The following is a 25,262-nucleotide window of genomic DNA, read 5'->3' on the forward strand; positions in this document are numbered from 1 at the left end:
AAAAAAGGTACTCTGGGTGCACATATAACTTTGAAATCCTTCCAAATAAAGCACAACAAGATGGTCTTCATACAAACTCTAGGTAAAACAGGACTGCATTGACCGTTGTTGAAATAATTAGAAAAAGAGCGGGGATATGGGTCATCGGCCGCCTACATGTTTATCATGATTTTATCTAATTTTCTGAAACAAGTAGGCCTTCGTATCTATTAAACAAGAAGAATCACCTTATTCATCGCTGTATGGAGAGTAATTGGTGCGATAACATGTACTGATAAGCTACTATATCCGGTGTTGTGTGTTGTTCATACCGGTCGGTGGTGCTCATCTGTTTTATCTATTAAGCCCCATCCATACGCTTGCTGTTTGTCACAAACACGGCAAACAGCAAACAAAGTCCCAAACACCAACCACAATCACCGAACACAAACAGCCATCCACATGCTCGGCGAACGCTCATAACATTCCGAACCGGCAAACACGGCGGACGACGAGCTATTACTTTCGGGTTGACATATTTTTATTATATAAATTAAAGCAAGAGAAAGAAAAAAGGAAAATAAGAAGAAAGCAAAGACGATGGTGGAATAATAATAATAATAATAAAAAAAACTGACTTCTTCTTTTTAATTATTATTTTATTTTATAGTTTTTAGTTTATTTGCAATAATTTTTAATCAAAAGTAAGATGCAAATGATACCAAAAAGTCCTACTAATCAATACGGATCATTCAAGCCTAAACACGGGGTAGTTGCTATATACCGTTGAGGAGTTCCCTTGACTGCCTTCCGTTTCCATCATCAGATCAGCTCAAGGTCACCATCATATTTTTTTTTACAAGAACTATATTTATGTTTTTAATTTCATTAGAATCGGTTAATATGTGTCCAAAATGGAAATTCATACCCTGTTTTTACCCCTTTACCCACCCTTAGGGGTGAGATAAAATTCTGAAAAAAAAATGGGACCACCTGGGAGCTCAACCCAATACAAAAAAAAAGAATTTTCAAAATCGGTTCATAAACGGCGGAGTAATCGGTGAACATACATAAAAAAAAATGCGAGCCAACGAAAAAGTGTAGCAAGTTGATACGTCCGCCTCCAGCAATGCTAGCGCACTGTTTGCCGAACATCCTTTGATCTGGCAAGAAAAACCGACACCGATGCCGAACACTGGCGAACACAAACACAAACAGGCAAACAACGACAAACACCCATCCACACGTCAGTGTTTGCTGTTTGCTGTTTGCTGTTTGCCATTGTTCGCCGAGCGTGTGGATGGGGTATTACATTGTAATCACACTCTTGTGGCTCGCGTGCTAGTAGGATAAAATTCGTTTAGCATCATGTAAGTATTCTCAAATGCCATGTAATGCATCCTGAAATCTTTGTGGAATACATAGGAAATGCAAATAATCATAATACCTATATTTCTATTTTTAGGTGGAAGGTATTGTTAATTAGTAGTTTAGTTATTAAAGCTGTGAACCTGACTGATGTATCATACTATGAAGTTCTGGGAGTCAGCAAGGAGGCCACGGTGCAGGAGATCAGACAGACTTATAAGAAACTAGCTGTGAAGTTGCACCCTGACAAAAATCCAGTGAGTTGTTGAGTACTACACTATTATATTGATTAATCACTTAGGACTCGTAGGACTTCCATTGTACAGTACTCAGCCCAACTCTGTACAGCACTTAAATAAATAAATACCTCAGAAGTAATTTAAAAAAAAAATACTTTTGTGCAATCTGTCCTGGAAATGTATACTAACTATCTAATTAGTACTAATCTTAGTATAGATTTATAAACTAATTTCAATGTATACTATAAAAACATCTAAATTTTACAGGATAAACCAGATCACGAGAAGTTCATGAAAATAACTGAGGCTTATGAAATACTGAAAGACCCTGAAAAGAGGAGGAGGTATGACCTATATGGCTCAACAGACTTCTCAGGGTATGGTCATGGTCACCACAGCTCGAGGTCACAGACAGAGTACAATAAAATGTTTTACAATGGCTTGTACCATGAGGATGAATATGTGGATACACTGTCTGGGAAGACCTTTCGTAAGTTTCTAAATTTTTCTTACATTCCCCTGTATAAATATTAACTGAGTCTATAGGACACTTCTCTTTAACTTTAGTACTATTTTAATAGTTCAAATATGGTTCAAATGTTCTGCAATTTAAATATTTATTTAGAAATCACTTATTTAGCAATAACAAAAATCCTATGAATTTTTTCAACCAATGCTTTATTATTTTCACTTTCAAACTGATATTTATCAGGTCATGAAAAACGACATCAAGTATTTACAATAAATAATTTTTACAGAAACATACATAACAGAAGGATTACACTTTGTGAACTTCTATTCTCCGTTCTGCCCGCCATGCCAGAGCCTCAGCGAGCACTGGAAGAAACTCGCCAGAGTGTACAATGGTATTGTAAGTACAGTCAACAACAAAAAAATGTTGACTTACAATGAATTGCGTGAACAAGCCAGCTACTAAGTTAATCTCAATAAAAAATAATCATCAATAAAAAAACAGTTTTGTTTAAAGTAAGTTTTTTACTATTTTAACTTTGGTTATTCAAATGCATATTTTTGTCTTTCAGTTGAAAGTTGGTGCTGTGAACTGTAAATATCACAACTCGTTCTGCTACAACTCAATGAGAATAAACAGCTACCCGTCCCTGCTGTTCTACCCATACGTGAGTACTGTAGCTCCTGTCTGTACTTGTATAATGTAAGCAGGCTCAAAATCCTGAAATATGACATCCAACATTCATTGAAAATATGTATAAGTAATTTTACTAAAATTGAACATTCTCAAGTCTATAAAGCGCGCCAATAAACAAACGAATCTAAAATGGCAGCCCCTATTCCCTCTTACTATGGACGCTATTACAAATGCGAATCGCTATTTAAAATTAGTTTTTATATTTTTGCGTCTAATATAACATAACTCATAATTTCTTTCCTCCCCAGGGCAAAGACAGTAACTATGTCTACTACAGAGGCGACAAAACATTTAAATCCCTAGAACAGTTCATACTGCAATACTTGCGTGCGCTGGCGCCGGTGGGCGTGACCAGGCGGCGTGTGAGCGGGACGGCGCTATACGTGCGAGCGGGAGCACTGAGCGAGGAGAGCTTGCTGAGGATCTCGTATAGACTGGTGAGATTTTGTTTGTAGTTGAGGTTCTTCCTTCAGCTTAGGTTCGATCGTATTTCGTATAGATTTTGTTTGTAGCTAAGGTTCGGTTGTATTCCTGTGGGAATCCCAAGACATATCATAATTTCATAATACACATCCTTCTTCAGAAGAATTCCATTGCTGGACGTAAGCCTCTCCCAAAGCATGTCACTGAATTCGATCTATGTATAGCTTTCTTATTATAAACGCAAAAAATGTTTGTAGAGCTTACCTAGCACCTTAAAACTGTATCCCAAAATTACCACAAAAAACCCTAACACATTCCAGAAAGACCTAATGCCAGTGTTCCGCGTAGAAGACTCCTCGCTCCTTGCTTCACTCTCGCTAGATGGCGCCACGGCGGCGGTGCAGCGCGGCGGCCGCGACGTGCGCGTGCGCAGTGACGAGGAAGATGAGGTGGTGAGAGAAGCGGTGGAAGCGCTGCCTAGCGTGGAGGAGGTGGATGCGGATCGGTTTAAGGTATGTGTCGGAATCAGAGTTGGATGAATAGTAAAGTTTTTTTCACCCTCCATATAAAGTGACGTGTATCTTTTGCGACCAGTGCGGTTCTACCTTAATATTGTAAAAATAACACATTGCCCTTTTGTAATCAAGAATATCTGATGTAAGAAAGCTAAGCAATACCTAATACATATTTTGAAATCGCTTAGTACGTTCATACAAATGAAGACGAAGATTAATCCCAATCCACAATATGTCATCTCCGGCAAAAAATGGTCTTCAACACTAATGAGATCGTACGCATTTAAAATACTGTTGTCGAGTTAGTACATTCCTACTCTGTTACTAAAATACTTATCGATGTAAATAGCATTAAGTCAAATAATTTGTAAACTTACAAAGGTGTCTGCAGCCTAATTAAGTGTGTAAACCACAATGTCATAAAATAGTATAATATTTTAGTTGTACTGTTTTGTTACCATTATACTTATTGATAATAAAGAATTTTGAAAATCAATCAATATGATTAGAATATAATACTACTTTATAGACTAAAAAGAACACAAACAACAATTTATACAGTGGAGATAACTCAATAGGCGGCCTTATCACTAAAAGCGATATCTTTGATTCTACCATAAACTTACTCGATTTTATTTGTCAATATTTCAGAGTATCCGAACTCAGCTCCGCACTGGCTCTCACAAGCCGTGGCTGTTCTACTTCACGACGAGTGAGCACAGCAAGCTGCCTCTGCACAAGGTGAAGGCGTCGTACCCGCAGTTCCAGTACGGTAAGCACGTGTTTATAGTACTTTATAGTGGCCTTTTTAAATAGATTTCATTACTTCCTTGAATAGCTGCTTTGCTTAGCTAGGTTAGCTGCTATTGGTAATTTAGGCTGACTGTTATAAATTCATCATATTTATAAACTGAACCTCAAACAAAAGATACCCTCGCAAATAAACTCTTTAAAATAAACAGTATTTTCCAACAAATATTTTCTCATGAAACCCGTAGTAGTCCGTCTGTGATGATTGGTTTACATTTTTCCGGATTACTTTTACACACTTTAAGTACCTATATTTTCACACGATTGTTTTACATTCATCCCATCACGACCTATCACGTTCCCACTGCTGGGGCACAGGTCTCCTTCCAATGAAGGAAGGGTTTTAGGCCTATGATTTTGATTTTTAACAGCAAATAAAAACAACTAATACTCATCACCTCCACACTCCAGGCACAATAGACTACGACCAACTGTACACTTCGCTGCAACTTACATTTATCACCTTCACCCTCCAGGCACAATAGACTGCGCCCAACACGCCCAACTCTGCACCTCCCTGCAAGCGGAACCGCCTTGCTGGGCGGCTCTGAAGCCGGGCGGCGGCTACCAGGCGTGGCCGGCGGGCGGGGACGTGGCCAGGCTGGTGGAAGCTGTCGCTGTGGAGAACCTGCAGTCCGTGTCGGCTACGGAGGCGTTGAGGATTGTTGATGGTGAGTGGGTTTGAACAGAAGAGATATATTATATATTATTCACGACAATAAATACACTTCAACTTACTAGCCTCTGAAGTCTCCAGATTCGAGTCTCGTTTGGGGTAGATGTTTATTCAATCATTAATTTTAGAAGATAACAATACGTAATAATAAAGATAGTAAGTTAACCCTTAAACGGTCATGGCTACTCTATTTCAATGAGGTTTCGCCCTTAACTCACGGGGTTAAAATCCAAAACAACGTCTAAACCTAAGTGCCTTAAACAGTGTTTGCTGTCCCTTATTATAGTGGAAGGAAATAACATAACATCGGCGGAAAGTGGTGGAAGCAATTCACTATTCCATGTGTCTCAGAGTACGCTAAAAGCATAAAATATGCGGTTAAAATCAATAATAAAATTACTCACTATGGTCCAGACTCGGCGCCGTGGCTGCTGGGAGTCATACCTCACGGCGCGCAGTGGGAGCCCCTCATGGACGCCTTCATCCACGCCGGGCGACACTACCGGGGCCACAGCAGCGGGATACAGGTGAGGGCTTCGTGCTGTTTCTACAGGGTGTTACAAAAAGGGTACATGAAGCTGAAACCTATGTTTGCAGCATGTTATATCTAAGCCCGGAAATGAAATCAGAATGTCAAAATTGGCGAAACAATACCCTTTTTGCAACATTCTGTATAAGTTGACCGGGAGATACTACCGAGACCGCAGCAGCGGGATACAGGTGAGGGCTTCATCCTGTTTCTACAGGGTGTTGCAAAAAGTGAATACGAAGCTGAGACCTACGTTTGCAGCATGTTATGTCTGGTTATTCTAAGCCGGATGTCACAATCCGCGAAACAATACCCCTTATGCAACACCCTGTATAAGTTTATTGCTATGGTCTGGTGGCTGCTGGGAGTCATCCCGCACGGGGTGCAGTGGGAGCCCCTCATGGACGCCTTCATCCACGCGGGACGACACTACCGGGGCCACAGCAGCGGGATACAGGTGAGGGCTTCATGCTTTTTATATTTATACAGGGTGTTGCAAAAAGAGTATACGAATCTGAAACTTACGTTTGCAGCATGTTATGTTTGGTTATTCTAAGTCAGGAAATGAAATCAGAATGTCATATTCGCAAATAAAAAAGCCCTTATAATGAAATCTTGTATGAAAAGAACACTAGCTTTTCACACGGGGCAATCCCGAGTGCGTGTTGGAAACCGCACGCTATTAATTTCACCCGAACGCGTGAAATAACCACGCAGGATGCGTTAAAATTACGTGCAATCCCGCGTGCTTGAGTTTATCCGCACGATATTAAAACACCCTAAATAACCGTAAACCATTTATTCCCAGCTCGGCATCCTCCGCTGCTCGGCCTCCACGGACACGTACTGCCGGCGACTATCTTCACACGCAGGCGCCCTGCTCGTGCTGCACGCGCGCACGCATGCGTATGTGGGTCGCGTGGACGGCGAGAGTGTCGTGGAGTTCGTGGATTTGTTGCTTGATGACCCTGGTGAGGACACCCTTGTGATAGATAAGAGAGATCGGTCCTAGTGTGAAAATTGACCATGATAGTGACTGGAACCAGCGACAGTCTCTTGTTCCTTCCTCATTCGTTGGTTTCGGATAGCTATTCAAAAAAAAAGTTAGTCTGGAGGTACTAGTTATTATTCTGCGCTCTGGGTGGGACTCGAACACTCTGGAAGCTGTTTCAAAACCACCTGATATATGGTTTCGTTATAAGAAAGCTTTACGAGAATATAGGTAGCTATTTTACGTAACTTTTTTCGGCTAGAAACTGTGCTATAGTACACTAAGTCTCGTACTGCCGGCGGCTGTCAGCTCACGCCGGCGCCCTGCTCGTGCTGCACGCGCACGCGGGCCGCGTGGACGGGGGGAGTGTGGTGGAGTTTGTGGACCTGCTGCTTGATGACCCTGGTGAGCACACCTTCCTTAGGTATTCATAGGTGTCTGACAGCTATATCTAAAAAAAATGTTAGTCTGGGATGGTCTGGGGGTACTATAGTTAGTTACCTATTATTCTGAGCTCTGGGTGGGACTAAAACACGCGGCCCCACGCTCCGGAAGCTGTTTCACTACCACCTGACATAATGGTCGTTCGAAAGTCGTTCGTCATAAGAAAGCTTTACAAGACTGAGCTTGTGTATTGATAGCTATGGATATTCAGATAGGCTAAACTTACTAGAAACGGTGCTATAGTACACTAAGACACGTACTGCCGGCGTCTGTCCGCGCAGCCGGGCGCCTCGTGCTGCACGCGCACGCGGGCCGCGTGGACGGCGGGAGTATTGTGGAGTTTGTGGACCTGCTGCTTGATGACCCTGGTGAGGCATACTTCCTTAGGTATACATAGGTGTCGAACAGCTCTATGTTAAAAAGTGAGTCTGGGGGACCTAGTTATTATTCTGTGCTCTGGATCGGAAGCTGTTTCACTACAACCTGATATATGGTTTCGTCAAAAGAGAGCTTTAGACACGTAAAACCTTCAGTATAGAAAGCTACATTCAGGTAGACTTGAACTATACAACGCTAAGACGTTATACGTTATTATAAACGTATGAAATTAAAGCTATCGATAGATGGAGTTATTGAAGCGTTCTATAGCACAGTTTCTAGCCATAATAAGTTTAGTCTACCTGAAAATAGCTACCAATACTGAAGCTCGGTCTCGAAGCAGTAAGACAGGTACTGCCGGCGTCTGTCCGCACACGCCGGCGCCCTGCTCGTGCTGCACGCGCACGCACACGCACGCGGACCGCGTGGACGGGGGGAGTATCGTGGAGTTTGTGGACTTGTTGCTTGATGACCCTGGTGAGGCATACTTCCTTAGGTATTCATAGGAGTCAGTCTGACAACTGTATCTAAAAAAGTTAGTCTGGGGGACCTAGTTATTATTCTGTGCTCTGGATCGGAAGCTGTTTCTCTACCACCTGATATATGGTTTCGTCAAAAGAAAGCTTTACTCACGTAAAACCTTCAGTATAGATAGCTATATTCAGGTAGACTTGAGCTATAGAACGCTAAGACTCGTACTGCCGGCGTCTGTCTTCACACGCCGGCGCCCTGCTCGTGCTGCACGCGCACGCACGCGCACGCGGGCCGCGTGGACGGGGGGAGTATAGTGGAGTTTGTGGACCTGCTGCTTGATGACCCTGGTAAGGACTCCTTTATGATAGACTAGCGACACGCCTTTGTTTCGCACGGGTACAATACTGATGCTAAATACACAACAGATAACACTTCCTCTTGAATAACTCTTTCTATTTAAAAAAACCGCGTCAAAATCCGTTGCGTAGTTTGAAATATTTAAGCATACAAGAATACATAGAAAGTAACTTAGTTTTAAACTACTTGTGTGATGATACAGCATGATCCGAGACCGCTCAGTGCTCATAGTGCTCAGCTCATGCAGCGACCGTCACTTGTTCGCTTTATTTAACACGAATAGTAGCAGCCAGTGTCCCTGCAGTTAAATTTAACCCTTCGGCTTCATGAATTAAGCCTTCCTTTCTCTCCACAATCCTATTACTGTAGAAATAGTTCATCAAATATAATCATCGTGTCAACAAACTAAAAATATACTTAATTCTCTCTCTCTCTCCCGCAGTGGTGTCACTGACAGACAGCAGCCTCCTGGAGGTGCTAGACAGCGGTAGAGCACACAGCTGGTGTGCGGCCTTCCTGCCGGCGCGCTGCGGGCTCGTGTGCGACCAGCTCGCGCACCACTGGCGGCTGCTGGCTAGGAAGGTACTGTCTCTCTCACTCCTAGTTGTAGCCTGCACGCGTAGCACAGTATGGCGGTGACAAGATATAAATGACAGCTAGTTGCAACAAATTGTGTGATACCAGTTGTCCTCACAAACGCTAACATGGCCAACACGAAATAATCACTACAAGATGTGAGTTACAATTTTGACAGCGAGATTGGAAGATTTGTCTTATTTCCTAACATGGGTGTACCAATTTATCCACACATGTCTCAGTTTGACATTTGTTTAGGTAGCATTATATCACTCAAGTTCGAAGGTGGTGATAACATGTGACACAAATAATTATTTGTTTAGTTTTTGTTAATTTCATCCTTGCTCTACAAGAAGAGATGCAGGAAAGGAAAATTACTATAATACTTATAGGGAGGATGATCCGGGACTCTAATAACCCGTTGAAAATGCTTTAAAAACAACATTTGTCAAAACACACAATCTTCTTTTTTATTTGACTAAAATTATACATTAACCCCCTTATTCATAGAAAAGTTACAATACGTTTTAACTAATAAACTGTTTTGTCCCTCTCTGTCAAAGAACAAATTGTACTTTGTCGGAGAGGGACAAAACAGTTTATTAGTTAAAACGTTTTGTAACTTCTCTATGAATAAGGGGGTAAGTATATTACTTATATGTAGCGGTGTTAGCTCAGACGGGTAAGCGCCCGCCCCTCACGGAAGAAATGTGGATTCAAATCCTGTCGCTCACATGTGCTAAGAAGTTAGATAGATAGACATTAGTTTGTTTGGAAGCAACTCAGTGCATATGTTTGCCCTTAGGAACAAACCACTGATTTTCAGTTGTCTCCCATATACTTTAAGTTTGCCTATTCACGTCAAAGTATGTAGGTAATGAAGTGGCTAATTGAATAGTTTGAATGCTAAATGTGGAGTTCACGAAAGTAAATCATATACCTACATTGAATAGGTCCGGCACACCGGGCAGTCAGCGACTGATGCTATGATGACTGGTTGTTCACCACAGTGACAAACCCTAGTCAGGCTTTATTATTTATCAACAACACACTAACTAAAATGAAGTGGCTAATTGAATAGTTTGAATGTTAAATGTGGAGTTCAAGAAATGTAAATCATAATATAAACTGTACATTTAATAAGTCCGGCACACCGGGCAGTCAGCGACTGATGCTAATCCTTTCTCCACAGCAACAAACCCTAGTCAGGCTTTATTATTTATCAACAACATACTAACTATAAAAAAATAAGTGGATATGCTAGCATGTACAACTAAATTAAATGGTTATAAAAATATAATATTTTCTTTAGGTAAGTAAAACATTTATTAAACTTTTAATTAATAAATTATAAAAAGTATACTATTTCACACACCATAAAAGCATATTAGGTATTCTTAGTTATCAACTATCACAATAATCAGTCTGAACTTGGCTTATATCAGTCATCAAATAGGTCTCATAGTATGTATGCCAAGTTTTTCAACTTTTTCAGTTCGCTGCCGCTCCGGTTCATTGTTTCACCACAAGGTTGCTGATGTCATCTGACCATCTCCAGGTGGTTTCTGCCAACAAGAGCTCTCCAACCGTGTCTAGGCCATCTTGCCTACAAGCCAATTTCAATGTTCTGTAACAAACAAAAATGTTTCATTAGATTTTAGTTATACTTATGAACTAAGATTATGACTTCTATTGTCATCTTCATCATCATAGCCCATCACGTCCTCACTGCTGGGGTACGGGTTTCCTTCCAATGAATGGCCTAGTTGACCAAGTACTGCCAAGTGAAAAAAGTTTTTTGAGTTGTTTTGTGTGCATGTGCCCAATTATAATAACATGTGACTGGTACTGGCACTTACCTACTGTTTTTTCCTTCCATTGATTATATAAATATTATTCAGTCAGGCCGTGGGACAGGCATCGTAGATGATATTCTGTTGCACCCGTCAGGATTCTGCCCGAGCTTTTGTCTCAAGGCCTTCTAGCTCCTGGGGCCGGGTAAACGGTGGGTGGGTCATCAGTCAGGTGGCATGCTGTTTTGTTCTTCGTCTCATGGAGCCGGTGCATAGAAATCGTCTGCCGAAGAACTCCCAAGGAATCTGATCGTGCTTGGTCGGGAGCAAGCTCGGTCGTATATTATTTCATGTGACGATGTCCAAGAAACTCAAGAAAGTAGTTAATGAGCCAATATGAGTCCATGGGGTAGCGCAATGCAAAAATGCAATGGTAATATTACCAAAATATTTCACTCAAACGCACCAAACAGCGAAAATTTTCTTCAAATTTGACGTTTGGTGACATTTAAATTGTCAAAAAACCATAGACAATACAAACAAGAGCCACAAATGAGGGATTTTCAAAAAAAAGAACGAATGAAATACATATTTCCACAGAGCAGAAAAGTTTCAGTGTCACTGTGGCTTATATCCAATCACACCAATAAAATGAGTCCCATGTATAGTGCCACAATCTTATCTGTTCCGGTGGCGACGTCGCTGTCATGGAATCCAGTGATGCCATCGATTAAATTTTGCCTATTTCTGGTTTAAACGACAATGCATTTCTGCTATTACCTATTGTTATAATTTTAAACCAGAAATAGGCAAAATTTAATACATTCAAAAGCATAAATCAAAATATAGGGTCAATAGTAAATGCAAGTGGATATAATATATCAAACGACATTTGTTGTATGGAAAATTTGTCCATGGCAAACAGAAATAAAATTAGTTCTGATTATGTTCTGCTTCTGATATAGGAGATTAAATCTAGATTACAATGGTATAGGTAATATATGTGGGTCGTGAGAATAACGAGATAGATAGACTTAAAAAAAACTATTAATTAAGTATTATTTTTGAACACTTTATTTTACATTTTCTAAAGTAACAAGAAACAAAAGCATACAATTAAAAGAAATTCAGACAGTGTGCAAAGGCTAATTCATCATCATCATCTCGACCCATCACGTCCCCACTGCTGGGGCACGGGTCTCCTTCCAAAGGCTAAGCAATTTCTTTCAGCCAACTCTTGATAAGTTGGGAAAACAATGACATGTCATAAATCATCATTATTTCGTCTAAAATCGCTGCAGGTGCGCGAAATTCTTCTTGGTACATTGCCTAAGATTTAAAGTATCATGTCACGTCCTCACACCTGTAACCAAAGAAAAATAAAGATTATATACTTTTCATCACGAGTACCACGACCCATCCCGTCCCCACTGCTGGGGTACGGGTCTCTCGGGAAAATATTAATAAAATTACATGTGAGAATATGGGTAAAATTATTCGTCATATTTGGTAACACTAACCTGTAGCCGCTGCAACTCGTTATTCCAATTTTTCAAACGGAATTAAAGGCGCCTGAATACGTTATTCTTCCTGCATAAAAGCCAATATATATAGTACTACTTTTCTTGCATCACATTATAGCGTTTTTGGCATTATTACACCCAGAAAATCACAAAACAAATTAAATAACGTAGCGTCAGCTTCTTTGCAGAAATTGACAACTCAAATAACGCACAGAGTATGAAATGACGTATGACAATGACGTCTCGTTGTTGCACATTTTGACCACCGGAACAGATAAGATTGTGGCACTATACACCCTATGCTAACATTTAAGACTGATATCAAAAAGTGACTCAATTTAATCAGTCACTTCACATGTTGTCTTATTATGGCCATACTAGCCGTGCAGATGCTGTCTCTCTCACACAGTGGTGTCACTGACAGACAGCAGCCTCCTGGAGGTGCTAGACAGCGGTAGAGCACACAGCTGGTGTGCGGCCTTCCTGCCGGCGCGCTGCGGGCTCGTGTGCGACCAGCTCGCGCACCACTGGCGGCTGCTGGCTAGGAAGGTACTGTCTCTCTCACTCCTAGTTGTAGCCAGATGCTGTCTCTCTCACACAGTGGTGTCACTGACAGACAGCAGCCTCCTGGAGGTGCTAGACAGCGGTAGAGCACACAGCTGGTGTGCGGCCTTCCTGCCGGCGCGCTGCGGGCTCGTGTGCGACCAGCTCGCGCACCACTGGCGGCTGCTGGCTAGGAAGGTACTGTCTCTCTCACTCCTAGTTGTAGCCAGATGCTGTCTCTCTCACACAGTGGTGTCACTGACAGACAGCAGCCTCCTGGAGGTGCTAGACAGCGGTAGAGCACACAGCTGGTGTGCGGCCTTCCTGCCGGCGCGCTGCGGGCTCGTGTGCGACCAGCTCGCGCACCACTGGCGGCTGCTGGCTAGGAAGGTACTGTCTCTCTCACTCCTAGTTGTAGCCAGATGCTGTCTCTCTCACACAGTGGTGTCACTGACAGACAGCAGCCTCCTGGAGGTGCTAGACAGCGGTAGAGCACACAGCTGGTGTGCGGCCTTCCTGCCGGCGCGCTGCGGGCTCGTGTGCGACCAGCTCGCGCACCACTGGCGGCTGCTGGCTAGGAAGGTAACTATAGCTTTTGGCCAGCGGGAATAGTGTTTCGACGCTATAGGAAAGCGAAAAGTAGGTATATTTGAGTATTTTTTCTATGGGCCTCATGTTTCCCGAAAATAAACTGTTTATTATTATGATTATAGCCAAATTCAAAAATTCAAATTCAAAAAATTCAAAATTATTTATTATCCAAAATAAAAAATTAACATAAGTGAAACATAAAAGGTACATTTTGCCTTACACTTTAACCAAATATCTTATATTAAAACTTAAAATATTTACTATGGCCCCACACTAAGCAGGGTGCGTATTGCGACGTATAAAAACGAAATGTATAATTTCACATTAATAACGTTCACAACCTATAATGAACGTTACGTATAACAACAAAATCTATATTTTCATAAGGTATAAGATTCAATTGGTATAACGTACATTTTATATAAAATCAAAATATATAATACTTACGAAGACTAATATCAATTCGTATAACATACATTACGTATATATCGATTAAAATATATACTATCGTTTAGTATAAAGTTCATAATCTGTGTTTAATTACCCAACACCGTCAAACCCCCTAGCGCCAAAACCTAAAGATAGGTGCGACGACGAGCAAAGCGAGGAGGAGCGTGTTAGGTGCACATGTTCGTCGAAACCAAAGCGGAGCGCAGCGAAGCGGTGCGAAGCGGAGCGGAGCGGAGCGGAGCGGAGCGGAGCGTCTCCCCACATCATCACGACCCATTACGTCCCCACTGCTGGGGCACGGGTCTCCTTCCAATGAAGGAAGGGTTTAGGCCTAGTCCACCACGCTGGCCAAGTGCGGGTTGGTGGACCCCAACACAAGCAAGCCTGTGCTGAGAGAGTTGTCGGGTAAGTGGGCAACCCGACTGCCAGATGTTTTCAAGCCGCCCGAAGGCCTCTGACTAGGCTTAACGACTCGGAGCGGAGCGTCTCCCCACATAGCGCCAATAATAATAATTATGTCAATACCCCTAGTACCAAAACCTAAAGATAGGTGCGACGACGAGCAAAGCAAGGAGGAGCGTGTTAGGTGCACATGTTCGTCGAAACCAAAGCGGAGCGCAGCGAAGCGGAGCGGAGCGTCTCCCCACATAACGCCAATAATAATAATAATGTCAAAACCCCTAGTACCAAAACCTAAAGATAGGTGCGACGACGAGCAAAGCGAGGAGGAGCGTGTTAGGTGCACATGCTCGTCGAAACTAAAGCGGAGCGCAGCGAAGCGGAGCGGAGCGTTCCCCCCACATAACGTCAATAATTTTTTGTGCATTATACATTATGATAATTATATCCGTTGTAGAATATATGTTATAAACTTTATGCATTTTAATCGTTATATCAATTGAAATTATACTTTTTGAACGTTATTCTTTACGAAATTATGTATTTAGTAATTATGCCTTTCGTTTGTTATACACAGTGATCGTTATACTTAATAAATTTATATCATATGGGCGTATACCTTGTGAATGTTATACCATTCGTTTTTATACCTCGTATTACTTACCCCACTAAGCAAGCTTGTATCGTGGGTACCGTTTGAAAACATTAACCAGTGTGACATTTTCGCTGAGAATACCTAGTTAGGCAGTATTTGTGTCAGTCAGTCAGTCAGTAAGTACCTAATCTAAACATGCAATACTAATTATAAACAACTAAAATTAACACACACAGCAAGTAGATAAATATTATAAGTAGATATATTTAACACGTGGTCTTTAAAACTTCTTCTGTCTGCTCGTAGGACAATTTTAGAAGACACTTGTATGTCTTTATTTTAACCTCGTTACAATTATTATCGCGGAAGTTACATATGTTATTCAGTTTATTATAGACAAAGGGAATGCAGAAAGTCGGGAAATTTGTGGGCGAACTCCGTTCTTACTTGTGTACCTGGAGCTTTGTAAGTTCTTTTCCTTGATATTTCTGGATAGTCAGCTGAGTTAAGTATTTTTTTATGAACTCTGGGAACAACTTTTAGCAGAAATAATCTTCGGACACTAAGTAGCTCTGCCTCCAGGAACAGTTTGTTAGTAGGGTATCTGTATTTCTTTTTTAACATGACTTTAATAACAGAACGCTGTGCCCTTTCTACTTCTATCATTGCAGTCTTGTCAGCTCCTCCCCACACAGAAATACAATAAGTGAGTACAGATTCACAAATTGCTGTGTAAATAGTTTTTAAAAGTTGAGTGTCTGCTGAATTGCGAAGTTGCCTCATTATATTTATTACTTTTCTCACTCTGCCAGAAAGAACATGTATATGTTGTTTGAATGAGAAATACTTTCATACACACAGGTTGTCCCGTAAGTTAACGTTAAGCCGGCAGAAGGAGATGTAACTCGTCAGTCTAAACACGATATTTTTTTGGTGATTTTCTTACAAATTGAGTTGGTTGTATTAGGTACTTTTCAGTATGAAGGACATACTGCCAGTTTCAATAATTCTATGCTGAGATTCTATGTATGTATAGCTGACAGTTACTTTCATACGATTTTGACAGAATGCATTTTGTAGGTATGTGTCAAAATCGTATTGTATGATAGAGTATGATAGTAACTATCAGCTATCGATAGATAGAGTGTTGAAACTGGCAGTTAATTGTTTGTAAATGCTTGTACCTACTTGTATACTTACTCTACCTCCATTCCCCAGCTGCGTCCGATGCCGGGCGTGCGGTTCGGCGTGCTGGACTGCGCTCGCGAGCAAGTCGCGTTCTGCGCGAACATTCGCACGCCGCTCGCCCGGGTCTACCCGCAGGGGTCTAAACAGAATTATGTGTGAGTTATATCGTTATATGTATATTGAGATTTTGTTTACAGGTATAGATAGATGTTTAATGATCTATATTATGGACAGGTATTAGATAGATATAATGTTCTACATGATTTATTTATAGGTGTAGAAAATAAGCTAAGCAACGTTACAAACGCACGACATTCAATACTTTTGATAAATTTATGGCACCTTATATTTGGTTTGGTTCGGCCGTTTGGGAGCTAAGTTACCACAGACAGATACACAGATAGGTACATTAGACTTATAACACCCTTATTGTTATTCCACTGGTCTTGTTGTCGACATCTTGACGGATTTTTTATTTACTTTTCGAAAGATAGAAACATTTATTTGACACACTAACAACAACAAAAACATAAATGATACTATTAAAATGAAAAAAAAAACAAACAAAGGTTGTTTTCCAGAGCGTTAAAAAGGCAGCATGTGCTGTGGACATGCATTTTTAATAACAATTCGTCTCCCCAGGTCCAACCTGCAGCAGCTGTCAGAATGGGTGTACATGGCGGAGTGGGCGCTGGAGTACCTGCGGCCGCCGCCCGCCAGGCTGGTCTGGCACTCCTTCGCGCAACTAGTGCTCAGTGACAGAGTCACACATGGCAGGTGAGTCGGCAGTGTGTTGCTGATGATGATGATGATGGAGTACCTGCGGCCGCCGCCCGCCAGGCTGGTGTGGCACTCCTTCGCACAGCTGGTGCTGCATGACAGAGTGACACATGGCAGGTGAGTCAGGATTTACCACTTCTTGTGTGTGAGTGTGTGTGTTGATAGTGATTAATACTAAGGCCGCGTTCACGATGACAGCGGGCGGAATGGTGGCACACACTAGTGTTATTTACTCTATGGCTGAGATTTGTACGCGGCTACTAGATGCGGCCAGGGCTCTCGTTGCCCGATATCAATCGTTATTACTTGTTATAAATAACATCCAAACAGTGGCTATCTAGTACCAAGCATACCTACTTTTATCCTGTATACGCCGCATAAACCAAGATTAACTCGCCAATTTTCCACCGCTTGTAAACTTAGTTTTACGCGCGATCGTCGCAATACGATACAGTTTGTTCACTAACGAATGTTTCCACAGCGGAGGAGGAAAGCCGTGGCTCGTGTACTTCCACTCGCCGCGCTGCCGGCACTGCTACGAGATGTACGCCGACTTCGCCGTCGCCGCGACTGTGAGTATAGCTAATTAGCTATATCCTTTCATTTAAATAGCATCACCTCTATATTCCATTCCACAGGAAAAGACATCTGACAGAACCCTTATTAGATTCGAATAAGGGTAGTTTTTGTTTGTATCAGATGTCTTTCCCCGTGTAATGGGATATAGGCTAATTGATAGATAAGTTGGCAATAATATAAGCATTAGTAAGATAATATTGCAATTTTAAGTTAACTCTTGAGGTCTAAAATTGTCCAAAAGGCTGCTAATGCAAATAACAGTGCGAGGGGTTTACTGCTTTTGTTTTAATAACTTCATAATTAATAATAATATTTATTTTCTTTCCCAGCTGCTCGAAAACGCCGTCCAAGCGGGCAAAGTGAACTGCCTCACGGAGCGGTCGCTCTGCCAACAGGAACAAATCATGGCGTACCCCTCCATCAAGCTATATCTCAGTGGCGGCGAGGACCACGCATTTAGCAGCGTTATATCCGTCCCAGTCACAGAGTACCAGGGAATCATAGACGTGATTCGACCTCATTTGATTAAGTACAATGCGAATTTGTTGGACGGTGTAGATAAATGGGGGCTGGACCCCCAAGCGTTTCATATGAAAAGGGATGAATTGTAGGTTTAGAATAACAAATTGTTTGGAAGAATTTGGTAGGGTAAAGCAAAGGTATCTTTTCCCCATTCCTGTAAATCATATGTTCTTACGGTTTAAGAAAGCCTGTACAACTAGAGTCTATCTATACTGAGTGCATTGTATTATGTACAGCGCAGCGATACGGTTTGCAACCTAGTTCGTGAGATACGTCGAGATATAGTTCTTTCGGTTGCCATTGAATACATCTTCCTTATGATATGAGACACACGTGCCTACCCCGTCAAGGATGATAGTAGTGTGCATATTATACTTATATACTGTGAGAATTTGTATATAGTAATTTCAAACCTTAGTTTTTTTAACTTAAATAAGTAGATCTGCCGTATATAAACAATCTATAAATGTACTCCCATAACCCATTAAAACTATGAATTGGTGCTTATATTCTATAGAGAATTTGGCGTTTTTGGCAACTTAACCATATCATTAACCATTTAGAATTTAAATTAATACAATTGATATAGTACATTTGTTAGTCGTATACCTCGAAATCAAAAAATCCTTGTAGCTTTTCACCTATTCGCATTTTGCCGCGATATCAAAATTTTTGAATAGATTTTTATTGTTGGAATATAATTTTTGATCGCTACTGACAATTGTCTGAAAAAATCATAGTAGATTTACTTTCCTGCCTGCCTTCACTGTAGTCGCTTTTCACCTTGATAGATATTTGTTTTTAATGCATTATAAGGTACATATCGTGATATTTCTTTTACACTACAACAATATGCGACCCAAATAAGATGCGACATAAAATACTTACCTGCCATTCAAAATATATGCAGCTTAATGAATAAGCTATTGATAATACATGCTACATAAAAATTTGCTACTGTTGTAAAAATCTGTTAAAAATATATGCTAGTAACAAAATATACTACCGATATTATACGCTACAACAAAAAACGCTATCAAGGTGAAATGCGAATAAGTGAAAAGCTACAAGGATTTTTTGATTTCGAGGTATACGACTAACAAATGATATAGTAGATGCATTTAATTTTTCGATTACTGTATAACTTATAAGTACCTAATATTACGTGATTTTTTAAAGATTTACTCATTAATTTATGTGAAAATTAAAGCAATATTAGTTATTTACTATGTACATAATTAGGTAGTGACATAATTTATTTCTAGTATTTCTAAGATAACAAAATGCTTTTCTATAATAACAAGATTAACCTGTTTGTTCATAATTTTTCACAAATTTAATAAGAACAAAAGTTGTTCAGACTTAGCCCCCGCCTCATCCACTTTTGTTTAATCCATACTTTCGCTGAGACACTGTATTTTGTAATTTAAACCTATTTATGATTTAAGAATCTCTTTTTATAACCTGCCTACGCCGCTGAGGCTGTGAAGATAGCCAATTACAACTTTTACTAGATAGTAAGGTGATTTTATTGAATCAAATAAACAACTTTTAACATTCAAAATGTTTTATTTAGTAATAATCAAATTGTAGTGAATGCCCAAAGTCCTTCATTAGCCGAAATAGAATATAATCTTATTTCACGGTAATTAGTACTAACGTACAATCTACCAACGGCAAAATTAGGAACTATGGATTAAACTCAATCCTAACACTTACTTTTCCATAATTTGAGTGTTTTATACTATACAGGTAAGAAGATCTGCTATATTAGTGTAGTAACATTAACTTAATTAACATTAATAAGGTGTAGTTTAGTGAATAACTGGCATTTTCACTATTAACATCTGAAAGAGAGAGAAACAAATATTAGTACAGTTACAACATGCAATGCGACCTTCACTAGGGGCTTGTGAAGATTCCTCCATTCAGCTCTCATAGACTAGTTTAGATTAGTTAGATAAAAAAAATGAAAACAAGTATTGTCATATTCATGAGATTGTATAGAAACCATACATAGCTTGACTTACCAATTGAAATTCAAATGATGTCCTAAGGGTGAGGTCACATGAGCGTAATTTTTTGAGTTGTCGAATTCTGTGGGCATTGTGCGTGTGAGTCGGCAGACAACTCATTTTGCGTCGCAAATAGGACTTTTCTATGAAACCGAATGCGGCAGATATTACGCAACCGAAAATGCGCGACTCACAAAATTACGCTCGTGTGGCCTCACCCTAAGTACCTACTTTGAAAAAAAAAAACATTAGCAGAACAAACAATCCCTTCACAAACTAAATACAAGGCCATCTGAAACATAAACTCACATCGCTATTCCTGTTCAGCTTGGCATCGATGACGTCCTGGTCCACGCTGCAGGGCAGGAAGAAGTCCACCACGTCGAACCTGCCGCGGGAGTCCAGCACCAGCCGGTCCTCGCCCACCTCCAGCACCAGGTCTTTTAGCTCCACCTGGATTTAAAAAATAATAATAAAAATGACAGGGTATCCTGGGACGAAGCCAAGGAATGAGGACAGAAATATCAGGGACAGAGACCCCATGTTCTTCAAGCTGTTAGAATAATAATCATAGAAATTAAAATGATTGAACATGAAAGAATGATACTATTATAACTTACAGCAGCAGGTATTTTAAATTCAGCTAGCAGGTAATCAATCTCCCCAGTGGGAGGCTCCCGGCGTAGTCTGTACACAATCTCCCTCTTGGCAGGTGACCCTGGAGCCGCAGTGACGGCATCACCACCACCAAGCTCCTCGATCAGTGGGGGCTTCATGGTGGCTTCACAAGTCTTCACGTCACGTATCTGGATGCGGTGCGACTGCAGCGTACCAATAGACTTCCTGTGCTTCAGAACCACATTGTTCTGCATGTCTATCTCAAACTGGTACTTGTCTTGTAAACCCTCAAACACCACAGTTAAGAAGAATGTTTGGAATAGATCATCTTTCTCAATCTTTTTGAAGAATTTAGGGTTTATAGCAACATCATAAACTGTGGCTGGAGATCCAGACTTGTCGGGTTCTGTTCTTCCTTCACCAATGCTCATTGGCACCCGGTAGCTGGAGGGGTCTTCGGAGCTGAGGATCTGCATCAGCTCCTCGTTGGTGATGTCTCTCGGACACGGGATGGCATCAGTAAGGCAGATGTTTATGAACACTTTCTTGTTGTCTGGTTTGGTGTAGGTCTTAACACAAAAGCCTGAAAAACATATATTTGATGCCTATATTTTACGAAATATATGAGACAAAGATCTTTCTGGTTTGAGGGTAATCTTGTTTTTTTGTAATGAACAAGCAAACTACAAGTTTCTTTGTTTAGCTAAGTATTGATTTTGTTTCGTGGCAATTTTCTGAACAATATGTAGTTTCCTACTACCTGTACAGCAAGGGTTAACAGTATATGTAGATTCTAACTATTTCTAGCACAGACATACCTGGAGTTGGTTTAACTAGTTTGGATGGATAGGGATCAACTGTCCCCAGAAGTTTGTTTATCTCTTCTTCCATGGGGGATTCCTAAAACGATAACGAATCATTATATACAATCATTAGTGAAATGGCTGGAATACTCCAATAGTAATACAGAAAATAAAGGCACTTACAGTAATTATTCTCATATTTCTTTCCATTATAGTCGGATCGACTTCCAGTGTTATTGACTTTTTTGTCATGTTTGATACGTTCCTATGGCGATACAAATGGCGATTATTATACGAAATCAATAATCTATTAATGGTTAGTGAAAGACAAAATTATTTTGAAAAATCGATTGCTGTTGCAGCCCAATTTGACGATTTGTTTTGTTGATGACAATGACAAGTATGACAACCAGCTGCAACTGACACTTTATAGCCAGCGTGCCTTGGTCAGAATAATAACGACATCGCGAGTATCGCGACTATCCCATAATTCCCATAAAAGATCATTTGGGTGTTCCCACTCTCATCCTATAGTGAAAATGGATAATAAAATACTGGCCTCCTAAGCAAGCCTGTGCTTTCTTTATGTTTAATGTTCAAAATAATAAATAACGTTAGCAGCCACGTGCAAGCCATGGAAGTAGAAAAGCTTAATGTGTTCTGTCGTACGATTTGACACATTTCCATTTGGTCTGTGTTTTAGGTACCTACTTTTTGTTTGTTGATGTTCGCAAATCGAGAATACGCGAATCTCAGTAAAAGTTGTCTTTAGTAAAATTCTGGCTTCGACACGTCCGTAACTTTACAATAAAATGGTATGCGACGGCCCTGACCCACCAGAGAACACGCCACAAGACCTCACCCCGCCCCCAATGCACAGCCTCATGATGGAGGGTCCCCAGGTGGACAATGAGGACAGTGACGAGGAAGCTAATGAATACGACGGCTACCAGCCGCTCCCGCAAGGCCCTGAAGGTTTCATAGTGGAGAACGGCCATAGTGACAGTGAAAATGAGGTAATTATTGAGCTGTTATTAACACATCATTTACTATTCTTTCTGAGATGTATACTTACTTAAAGAAATTATTATTCTTTTTAATGTAGATGGTAGAAGAACCAGAAGTGCCTCAGGATCCAGTGCCGCCGATAGAGCCAATGGACAGGGTCATTACACGCGAAGTATGGAGTGAGCCGAGACAGGAAGACCCCATACAAATGGACAGTGAAAGGGCTCAGCAAGTAAGTACTTTTTATTATTTTTGATAGTGCCTCATATTTTTGTTAGGTTGTTGAAGAGGCTTTATTCTAAAGGTTTATTTGAATGGACCATCTATTTGGTATGATTCAAAACCAAATAACCAACACAAAAGTAATTCAGTCTATAAAAGGCTTTATTAGGGTCATGTACACAGGACATAGGGGTCATCCAACTTTGTGGGTACACACACAGACAGCTGACAAACAGATAGATACACAGATGTTTGTAGCCAGACTTTACACTACAATAGGCACTCCTCCCTGCAGAGAGTAGGCTATTTGACTGAGAGATACCACTATAAATACAGCATACTGTATTTAGTATTTTAAAAAAGATAAAAGATTTATTTAAAAATGTGCCAGTACTAGCCCTTCTGATCTTCCACCTGGCTATAAAGTGTCTCAGAATTCTTTTATTCATGCATACCACATAAGTATTTAATTGGGTCATATAAAACACAATAATAAAAGTGCAACATTTATCTAAAAAAATATAAATCCCTTACACTAAAATAACAAAAATATGTTGTAAAGATTATCAAAACATTCTGGCACTAATTTATTTGTTCATTAAATTCAATGGAATTATAAAGTGTACTTTTACAGGTTTGGTCTACATGCAATAAAGCATGATAAGATATTACTTATTAATATAATGCTACATATAAATTTAAAATTCATAAATGCATAAGTAGCTTTTAACATAAAGACTTGTTCATTATTATATATTTTCTATAAAAGTGTGTATTTCCCTGAAAATGCCTTCCCTACATTAGATTTAAAGCCTAGGAATAACAATAATTACAAATATACAGCCCTACAGTCCCATGATAAAAATAAGTAATTCCCAATTTAACTGTAACAACAATAAAATATTATCACTTCTGTTATCCAACAGCATTATTTATTATCTTCAATTATTATTAGTCTAACCTCATTCAGTCATTGTATTTTCCTCTTTGGGGACAAGTTGTAACTCCTCTAAGAAATTATCATCATCAAAGAATGTTGATGAGGAGTCCTCTTTCTCCAACTTGACCTTCCCGGTGAAGGTGAAGCCGGGCTCCTCCTTGAGGTCATCATCTGCAGGACTGTCCATGGAGAATTTACTCTTAATAAAGTCTGGCAGCCCATCCTGCAGGTGATACCAACTTAGAATGAATATCAGAGATACAAAAAACAAGTTTGTGCTGATGCCTACGGCCGCTGAGACCCTCGGCCAATTGTACATGACATATCTCAGCCCACTGAAATGTGCTTCTATTTGTAATTCACATGAGTAGACCTGAGCAAATCGGGATTGCAGCTCAACATATGCATCAGTTACTGGCAAATCCTCATCATCTTCAAAGTCACTGAACAGTTCGACAGACAGCTGTTGCTTCTCCTCATTGAAGCCGGCGAGCAGCAGGGGGGCCAGCATGACAGTGCGGAGCAGCATGTGCAGGCGCGAGCGGTGGCGCAGCATGGCGGCGCGGCACGAGGCGGACACCAGCGCGCCGCCCGCCGCCCGCAGCTGCGCGCACACCATGAACATGCCCAGCTCCTTGTTGACGGGCGACTCGGGCATGTCCAGCACGAGGCGCGCGCGGTAGGGCTGCGCCGCCATCAGCACGCGGCCGCGGCGCGCCAGCTGCACGTGCGCCGCGGGGAACGAGCACGCGCCCGCCGCCTCCTCGCACGCCTTGAACTGCAGGTGCACGGGCCGCACGTGCGTCACGTTGGGCATGTACGTGTAGTAGAACACCACGTACATGAACACGGACAGCCACAGGATGGCGGACACGAACACGGCCACCACGGCGGCGCGCAGCAGCGCCTCGCGCGCCCCCCGCAGCCCCGCCGCGCCGCGCCGCCGGTAGCCCTCCGCCTGCGCGCGCACGAACTCCGCCACCGGGCGCCGCAGCACCTCGCGGTACACCCGCGCGGGGCTCAGGTACTCCGCCAGCGACATCGCGCGCCGCCGACGCACTATGAGCACTACACGACCTCTTATCAATGTTACAACAACGAAACGGAACTAAAACGATTTGTGGGTAGATAATGGCATGAAAACAAGGCCATATCTTAGTAATTTATTGTGTTTTACAAGGATACATGATAATGTTTGATTTTTTATTATTTACTTCATTGACATTGACAATTGACTTTTTGACAGCTGTTAACTGTCAAGTTGCTGATGACAAATTGTTTTTAAAGTTGCCAGCTGAAAATCCTAAATTTATACATTACTAGATTTTCCCACTATAGCAGACGTAGACATGAGAAAACCTTTCCTGGCCGGGAATCGATCATATTGTGACCTTCGGAACTTTTTTGTAAGACTTACCTGATACTTTGATTACGTTGTTTAAAGTAAGTTAAGTTTACTAATACATTTATAATATGACCATGAATCATGTGCCTTTGTTTTGTTGCAGGTGATGTCTGCAATGGCAAACTTCGAGCTCCCTCAGACGTCTATTCCTCAATGGGCGCTGTGTATCACCGAGGACCAGTGGAAACAAACTCTACGTGACAAAATAGATACATTGAATAATAAATAGAATATCAATTTAATCTAAGGTAAGATATGAAAATACTGTATAAATTATACATAATTATTATTATAATTTTATGTAAGTAACGTTACCTGTGTATCCTGAAATTCCTGAAATATAATATATAATATACTGATA

The 25,262-nt window shown here is 40.9% G+C and overlaps 4 protein-coding genes across 4 annotated transcripts; 2 read left to right on the forward strand and 2 right to left on the reverse strand.

Moving 5' to 3' along the window:
• Positions 1 to 145: 145 nt before the first annotated feature.
• LOC105393399 (dnaJ homolog subfamily C member 10) lies at positions 146 to 18,475 on the forward strand. The gene is made up of 23 exons (XM_048624486.1): positions 146 to 344; positions 1,292 to 1,349; positions 1,445 to 1,604; positions 1,854 to 2,076; positions 2,345 to 2,457; positions 2,630 to 2,725; positions 3,003 to 3,191; positions 3,498 to 3,689; positions 4,344 to 4,464; positions 4,979 to 5,173; positions 5,593 to 5,705; positions 6,045 to 6,164; positions 6,516 to 6,678; positions 7,008 to 7,103; positions 7,424 to 7,510; positions 7,833 to 8,002; positions 8,203 to 8,341; positions 8,794 to 8,978; positions 12,625 to 13,176; positions 16,040 to 16,164; positions 16,652 to 16,786; positions 17,271 to 17,361; positions 17,698 to 18,475. Coding segments are annotated over exons 2-23 (3,549 nt in total). The 5' UTR covers positions 146 to 344; positions 1,292 to 1,347; the 3' UTR covers positions 17,980 to 18,475.
• Positions 18,476 to 19,439: 964 nt separating this feature from the next.
• LOC105393398 (PIH1 domain-containing protein 1) lies at positions 19,440 to 21,718 on the reverse strand. Its single transcript, XM_038119186.2, has 5 exons — positions 21,510 to 21,718; positions 21,342 to 21,423; positions 20,526 to 21,106; positions 20,215 to 20,358; positions 19,440 to 19,737 (listed from the first exon to the last, which is right to left on the reverse strand). Exons 1-5 carry the CDS (start codon positions 21,576 to 21,578, stop codon positions 19,705 to 19,707), a joined length of 909 nt encoding a protein of 302 aa, XP_037975114.2. The 5' UTR covers positions 21,579 to 21,718; the 3' UTR covers positions 19,440 to 19,704.
• Positions 21,719 to 22,062: 344 nt separating this feature from the next.
• Positions 22,063 to 25,177, forward strand: LOC105396520 (male-enhanced antigen 1). Its single transcript, XM_038119187.2, has 3 exons — positions 22,063 to 22,342; positions 22,432 to 22,566; positions 25,005 to 25,177. The coding sequence occupies exons 1-3, from the start codon at positions 22,139 to 22,141 to the stop codon at positions 25,128 to 25,130; spliced, it is 465 nt and encodes a 154-aa protein (XP_037975115.2). The 5' UTR covers positions 22,063 to 22,138; the 3' UTR covers positions 25,131 to 25,177.
• LOC105393405 (seipin) lies at positions 23,052 to 24,737 on the reverse strand. Its single transcript, XM_038119185.2, has one exon. It carries the CDS (start codon positions 24,536 to 24,538, stop codon positions 23,519 to 23,521), a length of 1,020 nt encoding a protein of 339 aa, XP_037975113.2. The 5' UTR covers positions 24,539 to 24,737; the 3' UTR covers positions 23,052 to 23,518.
• Positions 25,178 to 25,262: the final 85 nt, after the last annotated feature.

The sequence above is a fragment of the Plutella xylostella genome, chromosome 12, assembly GCF_932276165.1.
Source record: "Plutella xylostella chromosome 12, ilPluXylo3.1, whole genome shotgun sequence".
Lineage (NCBI taxonomy): Eukaryota > Metazoa > Arthropoda > Insecta > Lepidoptera > Plutellidae > Plutella > Plutella xylostella.

Excerpts from the sequence above, each read along its gene's own strand:
- LOC105393399 (XM_048624486.1), top strand. Across the intron at positions 2,726-3,002 it reads CCCTGCTGTTCTACCCATAC|GGCAAAGACAGTAACTATGT; the intron begins GTGAGTACTGTA and ends TTTCCTCCCCAG. Across the intron at positions 5,706-6,044 it reads GCCACAGCAGCGGGATACAG|TTTATTGCTATGGTCTGGTG; the intron begins GTGAGGGCTTCG and ends ACCCTGTATAAG.
- LOC105393398 (XM_038119186.2), bottom strand. The coding sequence starts at position 21,578 with ATGACAAAAAAGTCAATAACACTGGAAGTCGATCCGACTATAATGGAA. Across the intron at positions 20,359-20,525 it reads AATTTAAAATACCTGCTGCT|GTGGAGCTAAAAGACCTGGT; the intron begins GTAAGTTATAAT and ends TTTTAAATCCAG. Across the intron at positions 19,738-20,214 it reads AGCTGAACAGGAATAGCGAT|ATGTTAATAGTGAAAATGCC; the intron begins GTGAGTTTATGT and ends TCTCTCTTTCAG.
- LOC105396520 (XM_038119187.2), top strand. The coding sequence starts at position 22,139 with ATGGTATGCGACGGCCCTGACCCACCAGAGAACACGCCACAAGACCTC. Across the intron at positions 22,343-22,431 it reads ATAGTGACAGTGAAAATGAG|ATGGTAGAAGAACCAGAAGT; the intron begins GTAATTATTGAG and ends TTTTTAATGTAG. Across the intron at positions 22,567-25,004 it reads ACAGTGAAAGGGCTCAGCAA|GTGATGTCTGCAATGGCAAA; the intron begins GTAAGTACTTTT and ends GTTTTGTTGCAG.
- LOC105393405 (XM_038119185.2), bottom strand. The coding sequence starts at position 24,538 with ATGTCGCTGGCGGAGTACCTGAGCCCCGCGCGGGTGTACCGCGAGGTG.